The 11,407-nt window shown below is 31.0% G+C and overlaps 1 protein-coding gene across 1 annotated transcript in view; it reads left to right on the top strand.

Annotated features, from left to right (window-relative positions):
- Window positions 1-11,407, top strand: part of LOC111636943 (GPI inositol-deacylase-like) — a gene marked incomplete at its 5' end in the record, with an annotated part of 86,251 nt that overhangs the window by 8,390 nt on the left and 66,454 nt on the right. Inside the window, one exon of the mRNA XM_023382329.1 lies at window positions 9,686-9,768. Within this exon, the coding sequence (XP_023238097.1) occupies window positions 9,686-9,768 (83 nt within the window). The remainder of the gene's footprint in view (window positions 1-9,685; window positions 9,769-11,407) is intronic.

The following is an 11,407-nucleotide window of genomic DNA, read 5'->3' as shown; positions in this document are numbered from 1 at the left end:
TACAAACAAAATAAATATATTGAAAAATATAAAAACAATAAAAAATTATACTTCAAAAGTTAATTTAGTATCAAAAACGTAAAATATTTGAGTAGCCCAAGACATAGCCAAAGATTGCAGTGCCACAGCACTGGCAAAAATTTAAATTTGCCAACTGGAATTCTTTCGGATGATTGACGTTTCGGATGATTGACTTTCGGATAATCAACCCTCTACTGTACCAAGATTCGAAACAAACCTTGCTGTTATGAAACTGGAGTGCCTCCCACCAAGCCACTAGCCATACTACAAATGACAGAAATTCTGTAGGTTTTAAGTGATTTGCAATTTTCAACCTCATTTTTCTCCTTTAATTAATTTTGAATATTGCACTTTACTGTTTGGCACATGTCAGTCATTGCAGATACACTATAACTTCATTGAGTTTAATGAAAATTGGTGATCCCAATGTCATGCTGTCCCCTCGTAAGAGTTAAAAGAAGGCAATTGGGAATTACAGAATTGAATGCTTGGCTAATATCTATATAAATTATAAAAATGGGTTACTTTCTTTCAAAATTCTGAAGNAGACGTAAAGTCGAATAAAATGACTTAAACTTGATTTTTATTTTTCCATATACTTTTTTAACAAGCGACGTATAATCGGGAACGACGTAACTCGAAACGACGTAAGTCGAGGTATGCCTGTACAATAGCCATAATTATTATTTTAAAAAATTACGTTAGGATTAACATCGGCAAAAATTCAATGCAAAGTGATACGCAATAGAGAAAAATTTCAACATGGGATATGTTAATATATTTTTTCATACATAATTGGTTATCTGAAAAATAAGTTATCTGAACAACCCCAGTCCCCAATTAATTTGGATAAATAATGCTCTAATGTACCAAGAATATATTAAAAAGAATAAATTTTGTATAAAAAAGATACATTGATAATACAGTAGAGCGTCGATTATCCGAATCAATTGGGGACTGGGGTTGTTCGGAAGATCAATGTTTCGGATAACCAATTATGTACGAAAAAATATATTAATTTATCCCATCTTGACATTTTACTCCGTTGCGTGTCGCTTTGCGTTGAATTTTCGTAGATGTTAAGCCTAACGAAGATTATTGTATCGTTAAAAATGATTTTTTTATTTTGTACGAACAAAATAAATATATTGAAAAATATAAAAACAATAAAAAATTATACTTCAAAAGTTAATTTAGTATCAAAAACGTAAAATATTTGAGTAGCCCAAGACATAGCCAAAGATTGCAGTGCCACAGCACTGGCAAAAATTTAAATTTGCCAACTGGAATTCTTTCGGATGATTGACGTTTCGGATGATTGACTTTCGGATAATCAACCCTCTACTGTACCAAGATTCGAAACAAACCTTGCTGTTATGAAACTGGAGTGCCTCCCACCAAGCCACTAGCCATACTACAAATGACAGAAATTCTGTAGGTTTTAAGTGATTTGCAATTTTCAACCTCATTTTTCTCCTTTAATTAATTTTGAATATTGCACTTTACTGTTTGGCACATGTCAGTCATTGCAGATACACTATAACTTCATTGAGTTTAATGAAAATTGGTGATCCCAATGTCATGCTGTCCCCTCGTAAGAGTTAAAAGAAGGCAATTGGGAATTACAGAATTGAATGCTTGGCTAATATCTATATAAATTATAAAAATGGGTTACTTTCTTTCAAAATTCTGAAGGGTTATTGATATAGTTTCTAAAAGATTGGTGGTGGTGGTGGAAGGATGCTGATGACCACAATGCTGAATTGGTATTAATTTAGAAGAAATTGTTGACTGTAGTTTATGGTTTAAACAAATTTTGAAAGCTTTCAGTGTGGCAGATGAAATAGAAATGGGATGGAAACAATTTTTATCATCTTTAGGTATAGCTATAATGTTTGATGAGAGCCATTGTTTGGGAATAATACTATTTTGAACAAATTTTGAAAGTAATATGGATAGAATAACTGCTTCAAGGATTTTTAAAAAATAGCATGAATTTTAAAAAATTCAAGGCTGCTATTTGTGTTATTTAAGGTATCTATGACTTTAAAGGAAAGGACATTTATATACAAATAAAAGTGAGGGGATAATGGAGAATATATGGCATTAGAAAGTATAGTAGTAAATCTACTTTTAAAATGATTGTACACTTTGTAAATATTATCATCTTGAACAAGAAGTAATTTACATGATATTCTTTTAGAAAAATAATGTATAAAAGACCAAAAAGTGAGGGTTGAATGAAAATGATTGTTATCTTATTAAAATTGGTTTGGAAAGAAGTATGACATTCTTGAGTGTACTTTATTTAGATGATATGGTATATGTAAATATTTCAGGGATTACCAGATTTTCTCCATTTGTTCCAATGTTTTTGAAGTAAATTACATAGTTTTTTCAGATAATAAGAGCCTTTTTTTGTGATGAAATTTTAACAATATTGCAAAAGCATGTGCATAGAAGATAAAAGAATATTATAAATAATATTAGGCATTGCATTAATATAGATATTGTTAGAATCAAGATAAGATCAATTCATGGAACACAGGTGGGTGGCAACTTTTTCCAGTTAACTGTATATCCTTATGGTCCAGTCCAGTTTGGGACCATAAGGATATACAGTGGATGATTGGTTAATGAACATAATTTGTTCCAAGACTTTGTTCGTTATCCGAATTGTTCGTTAACTGATTATCGATTTACCTTAGGTTTCTTTGGGAATTTGATTAATTTGTTCTGGAGACCCCCAAAAAATAAAAAATATATGCTTTCTTACTACATTTATTTATATGTAATAATAAAAATACATATATACATGGTCTTGCATTTTTATTAGTTATGTTTTTTCCGTTTGTGGGGGTTAAAGAATCTGTCCAATGTCGATTGCTTTTCTGTCTTCATGATTTTTCAGAAGTAATTAATAGCATTGTAATTGTAGAGATCCCTAGGCCTATTAACCTCAACTTGGTTTGGATGCCATTTTAAGACCGTTGTTCTGACATCCTCCCACTTGTTCAAAAGATCTTTAATAGCAGATATTGGCATAAATTCACATTTTCAGAAGAAAACGTAAAAGAATTTTTTGCCAGAAATACAAAAGGCTGGAATTACAAGGGAGAGTCTCAAAGTTCGGGGGAATACTATCCAATCAGTATATACTGGGTAGAACGTCGATTTTGATGTCTCCTGTGCTCCAAAAAGTTTCGAATTGTTGCCTGAAGACAAAGAAAGACCAATCAGTATTTGTTATTTTACTTCGCTTCTTGTGTTTGTTCAGTGCAGTGTTCGTTATCCGAACATGTGTTCGTTGTCCAATCATAAAAATCTTTTGCAAAAGTATTTGTTAACCAATCACCCACTGTATTAAGAAATTACATCATTTCACCAGAATTTAAACAGAGAGAAACTTCAAGGCAAATAGGTATGTGGTCAGACAGAAAACCATGGATCAGATAAGCAGTAGTATGGCAGTTGCTAATGACTGTGAAGAAATAGATCAAGGTAGGAATTCCCCTTGATGGAAAAGATACTATCTGAGATAAATTAAAAAGAAAAAATTTTTTATTTACAAAATAAACTTCAGCAAGGTCCATAATGCTATAAAGTATACCTGAGGAATTCCAATTAACATTAGAAAGATTAAAATTGCTGCATATAACAAATATTTAAAACCACGAGGAATAATAAAAAAAAACTGTGAAGGATTTGGAAAACAGACATTTTCCAGGGTGAGGAGAAAATAGTTAAGATATGTTTATATTCTGGGATTTTTAAAATAAGAACAGAATCAATATATTTAAAAATTTTTAAAGTGAAGTTGGGGAAAGCTAACAAGGATTTTTCCACCTCTTTTATTAAGGCATTCTAAAGATATATATGAGTAACCTGTTAGAGTAATAAAATTAGCAATATCATATGTTAATGAGGTAAAATAACTTTTGGTAATAATATAAAAATCATAGACATCACTTAATATAGATGAGAGAGAGAGAAGTATTTATTTTTGATGGAACATTTTGCATAAAAATTTTTATTGGGATATTTAAAGAAGACGTAATGGAGAAAAAATACAAATGAAAGTATATTAATAATAAAAAATAGACATAAACCAATATTTGAAAAATTATTTATAATAATATAATTTATAATGTTAAAGAAAAAATAACAATTGTTAAAGAAAACAGTATATGAACAATTACAATAGATGATGTGAGATCAAGATGGTGTGACAGGGGAAACCTCACCTGAAATAAAATTAATAAAATTATTATAAAACAAGAAGTAAAGCCATATAATGATCTTGTACCATCAGATAAAAAGAAGAAACAAGCAGGCTGGTAGAATCCTCTCCATTAATAGCAGTTGAAGAAGGTGAATCCATTATTAAATAGATAAGTGATCATGCACTGATGTAGAATTGCAAATAAAGTGTTGTAATTAATTCAACAAGACAGATATCTTGATAAAAGCTAGACAGTTGTTGATTGGATCATATGTAAAGATGAAACAGTGATCAGATGAAAATACTTGACAAAGAAAATCATTCTTACAATTAATTGTAGCAATATACTGTATGTGGCGGCCGAATAATTGTAACATAGCGCTGCATCTGAAAATCAGATAGAGCTATTAAAACATGTGCAGTCCATCCGCCATATTCTTTTTCTTTTCTCTCTTGGCTACACTACTCACGACAAGTGAATGTTCTGTACCGATGCATGCTTGTAACCGATCGAACTTTACTCAAAAAATGTAAAACAAAATCTTGTACGTGATTGTAAGTAAATTTTCATGACGAGATATAAAACTTCGGTTATTTTATAAAATCAACGAACACTCAAGGTAAGTGGTGCATCAACCATCACACTGTATATATTGTAGATATGCAAAATTTCAGAAGAAACCAAGATATAATTTGAAATATAAATAATAGTAAATAAAAATATTTTACCTCTCTGTTTTCAAATGTTTAATGTTCAAAATACCTCTCTGTATCTCAAAATACTCTCTTTTGATTTCACTCTTTTTACATATTTTTTATTTATACCCTTTGTTCTACTGAATGACAGTTTGGTGGAGGCAATTTTTCATTTAAAGGAGAAAGTCAAGTCAAAGTTTTATTGCACTACCTGGTACAAAGCATATGGCATGCTTGACATCAGTTTATAGGTTCAGGAGCAAAGTGCTGGGTCTGATACTGTATTGCTTGTGTAATGACTTTGCCATTACACATCTACACAAATCAGTCTCGAAACCCTGACCTGACACTCTGTATTTGTGCTAGATCACCATAGTTATCCTAGGTTACATAACCTGGGGTAGTGTAATTCAGCACATTTTTTCAACATCACATGGCAAGGGATTAAGCTGTAAGGAACCAAGTTCAAGCATTATTTTTATTTAATTTTATTTTTGCGTTTTATTATATTTTGTTTGGGGCTTATGTTTTGTTAGGACGAAGGTTTCCTCACCATTCACCTTAGAAACTTAAAAATAGAAGAGAAACAAACTCACCAACGAGAGAAAAGCGCCATAGAAAAAACTCGCGCACACTTGTGCTCCCGAGCGGAAAAAAGTAAGTCCGCACCGAGAAAAGGGGGGGAGACCCCACCAGCACAATTTAGGGACTCGCTAAACCTTAAAGAATAAAAACATCCCGAAAATTGTCAAAAAGAATAATGTAAAAGGTTAGCGAGTATTGTCGGAAAATAGGCTGCCAGACAAATAGAAAAAGTTTGTTAGCAAATAAGTATGTAAATGAGGGGAGTGATCACATTCAGAGTTGTGAAGTCACCTCACAGTATAAAGTCCAAATCTCAAGTGAAGATGGACGAGGTGAGCTTCTGTTAGCAACGAGCTTGGTGAGCTTCGTAGCAGCAAATGAGAGAGAGGTGTCCGATAGGATAAAATAGTTCCAAGGCGATTTCGAATTTATTCGATTTGTGGATCGACGAATAGAGAAAGTCTTGAGAGTTGAGGAAATAGGTTCCTAGTATATTGATGTGACGATTAGGATCTTTAATTCATAAGAATTATTGTACATAAATTAAGTCTTTGATTTTGTCGAATTCCAAAGGGGAATAGAATTAAGTTAGAAAATAGATTGATTTGAGTTTTGTCGGGTTGATTCTTATTGACTTTCATTGAATAAATTGTTATTTGATTTTACTAAATTTTGTATATAGTTTATTACTAGAACTTTTATTAAATATTTGATTTGCTATTGACAAACTTTGTCATTATTTAATTTCAGTGCACGCTAAAAGTCCAGGCCTGGCACACTAACGCGAATCCCCGTAAGTACCCGTTAGGGAACGGATATTTCCAGCACACAGTCGTGTCGATAATTGTTGGAAAAGTTGGGAAAATAATATAGTACTTTACAAAGCAACAGGCTGGACAGTACACTAAAGAGATTGGCTGCTTGTGCAATTGCTGCTCAGTTACTTATGATACTTAAATAAGAACTCCAGATCTCTGTAAGTCAGTGCTCAAAATATTAAAGAATGACCTGTTATGTATCTGATGATTCATTGAAATGAGAACAAGAGGCACTTACATATAGATCTAAGGAGGAATCTATCATTAAGGAAATTAGGGTAAACTATGTAGTTGTCATCCTGGTGATTTCTGTCTCTACAGATTCTGTCTTCATCCTGGTGATCACCAGAATGAAGACAGAATCTGTAGAGTCTTCAGAAGAGAAGGATTTTAAGCTCATTGTTGTTGAGGAATGATAAAAAAGGATATTGAAAATCTGGAATTATCACACAGAGAGCTAGCTACCAGTAAATTGGTTACTGAGACATGTAGTAAAATGTGTAGTACCGATTTCTAACATTTTTACCAGTTTTTCTTTCCAGAGCTGCTGTAAGACAGGCTACTGTGACAAAGTAAGAAACCATGGAAATGAAATCATTGATGATAAGCTGAAAAAGATCAATTGGTTCCTGTACTGAACTAAATGGAAAAAATCATGTTTGAATTTTGCATTTATAATTCTTCCAAATGCATTGAATTTGTTACTATGACCAGAAATTTGAATAGGTGGAGAATGTTGTCATTACATATTCATATGTGATTTCAACCTAATGCCCTGCTCCTGGGTCTGTAAACTGATGGCAAGCACATGATATGCTTTGCATGGGTAGTGCATCAAAATTTTGACTTGACTTTTTTCTCTTAAATGAAAATTATCTCCACCAAACTTTGTCATTCAGTATAACAAAGGTATGAGTAAAAAAAAATGTGTGTAAATGGACAAAATTAAATGATGGATGTTTTGAAGTATTTAACTTTGAACATTGAAAATTGAAAACTTACAAAAAATGTTTAAATGAAAAAATGAACTATGAGCTATTGTTCCCCATCCTTTTAACTTGAAAATTCAACAAATTGCATTTCCATATCACGGAGGGTTGGCCTCATCAGGACTGACACCACCATGTCTCGATGGACATGGAAGTCAAGACAGTGTGTTGATTCAGTATTAGAACATTGTTTATGCAGGCGGCCACGTGCACTGGCAATCGGATTCAGGATGGAGAAGGGTTGAGAGATGGCCTGACAGAAGTAAAGTACTCAGATATGAGAATTAACAACTAAATAACCATTTAATAATCACAAAAGAAAAGTTACAGGATACTAATCGTAATATCTGATTAACTGACCTATTTAAGGGAGAGATTGCGAGAGAGCAAGTTTACATGAGATACGCGTGGGGATAAATACCTTGTAGAAGATCTTGGTTATGATGTTCTGAGGGTAGAGGATCTTGTAGGAGATCTTGATCTGATACGAGCTGGTTGAATGGACAGGAAGAAAGGTCTGGAGGACAGTTCTTATTCTGACAACAGATGTGTACAAATAGATATTATGGCCACAGGCAAAGAGGTATCCAAAAATGATGTATCCCAAGGAGCAGAGGGTATCCGCAAATTAGAATATAAGTGATTTGATTGAGGAATTGACAATGACTGACTCATCAGCCATCAATTTTGATATCAGCATGATATCACCTGGCTAAGAGGTCAGCAGATCACGGGAATGTGTCGTTTTCACTGTCACAAAAGTGTAAGTGGAGATTTTCTCAGGTAGTAGATTTGACAACAATTACCAAATAAGTATGAATATTGATGATGATATATTGGATTCTCATACTTACTGAGATACATACATTCAAGTAAACAGCTTTTTCAGAAAGTTCAAAATTTGGAAAGTAATATAATATTCTTAAAAATGAAACTTTTGCAAAACATTTTGGCAGGCTTATTATAGATGCAAAATAGACCCACTCTGTAAAAATTGTCAAAATCTGGCATCATAAGGATGAATTCCTGCTTGAACTGACATGGAATGACCTGTATGCTAAAGTATTTTTTAAACAATTTGAGAAATTTAATTCCCATTTAAAAGTATCTAATATGAAGAAAATAACTATAAAACATAAGTTGATAAAAATAGTGTAAACAACTTAATACTTAAATCATATTATAAAAGCCTGTAATAATTCACTTCAGTTTACAACAAAGTTTTAAAACTTTTAGTATAATACAATGTCATTTTAGAATAACATATACATTAATAATTTATTATTACAGAGAAATAATGATAATTTAAAGTATATTATGGTGTAAAAATATAGTGAATTTAAATTGTTCATATTTAAATAATTTTTGATTCAATAAAATAAATTTTTTTTTATTGAAAAATAATAAATAATAATAATAATAATTTTTTTTGTCATTTTTTGTACATTTAATTATTTAGCTTTTGTTATTTTATTTCATTTTCATTTTTTGGATGAAACATTATTTTGTGTGTATGTACAGTCGACCCCCTTATAACATGGTAGATACGTTCTGGTTTTTATGAAATTCATTTTCTATGTGTCGTTAAAATACATGAGCCAATCACAGCTTGGCACGTTTGCAGTTTAGGGACTACGGCTGTTTGAAAGGTTTCTTCCATAAAATTAATCGATTTTAGACTAATTTGACTCATCATTTCCAAAATATGTATAATTTTTGGGGAATAATCTATATAAAATATGCTATAAACAAAAAATTGTAGGATTACTTACCAAGTGGGCACCGTTCGACGACACCATTGCTTAAGCTTGTTTTCATCGTGGAGCGGTGCATCGAATGGCGCTCGCGTGCTTCCTGATAAATTATTTTTCTGCAAAAACTTTGCTGAACTTTGGGGACATCATTAATATAAATATAATTTTTATGGATGTTAAATAAATGGTTTTTAGTAGGTCTGCTGCTCGTTTAAACTCAGTGGTTTGTACAATATCCGCTATTGGTCTAGATTCAACCAATCCTGTCGTGACACGAGTCGGCGATGATGTTTTACTAAATTATAAGAGTCTCTTTTAGCTTGTTTAATATGGTTGCAATTTTTTTGCCGTCGTATAGGAATCCAAACTATATGAACCCGTTTTATTGGGGGTCTACTGTATAATATAATGAAGTGAATTGAATTTGTTATTTTATCAATTAATTGAAGAAATAAAAATAAAATCAAATAAGGAAAAGCAAATTTCAATTGACTAAAATGACATGATAATATCTTTGATGATTTAAAATTATTTATAAACTGTCAAAATAAAAATTAAATGTAATTTTTATTTAATAAAATAGTAATTATTTATTTTCAGTGTTCTTGCAGGAATGTGTTAATTACATAAGAAAACTTTACAGGAATTCTAACACAAAAATTATTTTTCTTGGTCATTCAATGGTGAGTTTTCATTATGTTAAAAATTTAAATTTCAGAAATATTTCAAAATTTTAATTAAAGAGAAAAAGACAGAGAGAAATGTGTGAATGAGAAATTCAGATATTAATTTGCCTAAATGATTAAAGTATTAGAAACTTGAATTATAATTAACATTTTTTACATTAATGCAAAAATTACTAAACAATAAGCTAGTCTATCTGAAGTATTAAAAAACCAAAATTATTACTCAGAAATGTTGACACTCCAGGAAGCTTTTAGTGTTTAATCATATTTTGTGATTTGGTCTAAGATATAAAGATATTTATTGGACTAAAGTATTTAAGAATGTCTAACCCCTTTTTAGTCATTGTCGCATTCCATACTTTCATATGCAGTGTTCACATTTTTGGCTGTGATGTGTGTCATATGTTCATTGTGAAAAATGCTCTTGAAACTTTTATTTTAACATCTCTCATGCATTCACAAGTCTTGGAACACAAGTAATAAATGGTGATCCTTTTTGGACAGTTTTGTCTTTTATTTTATTAAAAATAATTCTCCATCGGACGAACTTTTACAGAAGCATTCACTCTTGTTAACTGTAAATTTTATCCAATAGATGACATTATGTTACAAAAATTATTTTGCCATTTTTTTTTGGCAGTAAAATGAGTTTACTTTTTGGAATCTGACAGTGTTTATAGGTTCATACTATATACTCATTTGAGGCTGTTGGTTTTTATAACAAAAAACATAATTAATGTTCAAATGTATTTTACACTTTGAAAAAAATATCTGCTGATATTATTTCAGATATACACTGGTACCTTGACTTATGAGTGTCCCAACTTACAAGTTTTTCTTGTAAAGAAAAACTTCCAAAGAAAAACTAAGAAAAGATTAAACTTGTATCTTTAATCTTACAAGTTTAAAGATACAAGCTGTCTCTTGGCTGATATTTTGCTTTGAGTTGAGAGCTAAAATTTGGGTTATGAGTCAGCTTTAGATACCCCACCACTAGTTAGTGCAGAAAATGCCACAGCAAACCATAGATTAAGAAAAAGATGATGGAAAACTGCTGTAATTTTGTCATTTTCATTATTCTTCCAATGTCTAATAGGTTAACTTATAGAAAAACACGTAATCGAGTGACATAGGCATTAGTTCACTTCCATGTTTTGTGCGGTGCCATAGTCTCTCATTTCTCAAATTTCCCATCTTTTCTTTTTTTATCTATGTAGCAAACATTGCAACATCTGCAAAACCTGTTTCTTGCAGTGCATTCTATTGTGTTTTTATACAATATTTGTTATTTATAAGTAAATTTTTCTTATTTAAAAACATGTAACAAAAAAATTGTGGAGTTTTGGGGATCTGGAATGGATTAATGGCATTTCAATTCATTTCAGTGGGAAAAATTCATTTGACATAAGAGTAATTTAAGTTACAAGTTCCATCACAGAATGAATTAAACTCGTAAGTCAAGGCACCACTGTATTTAGTTTTATTTAAAAATGTGTTTTTGGCATAAAATAGTTAAATTTTTATTTTTATAATGATATATTAATGATGAGTAATTTCAAATTATAAATTTGTGAATTACTCATCAATTACTGGACATTGTCAATTAATTTTATATTATTATAAATATTTAATTTTT

Source organism: Centruroides sculpturatus, unplaced genomic scaffold, assembly GCF_000671375.1.
Source record: "Centruroides sculpturatus isolate CEXI.00-Female unplaced genomic scaffold, Cexi_2.0 scaffold128, whole genome shotgun sequence".
Lineage (NCBI taxonomy): Eukaryota > Metazoa > Arthropoda > Arachnida > Scorpiones > Buthidae > Centruroides > Centruroides sculpturatus.
The sequence above is the reverse complement of the archived record's forward strand: the minus strand, read 5'-3'. Positions and strand labels throughout refer to the sequence as shown.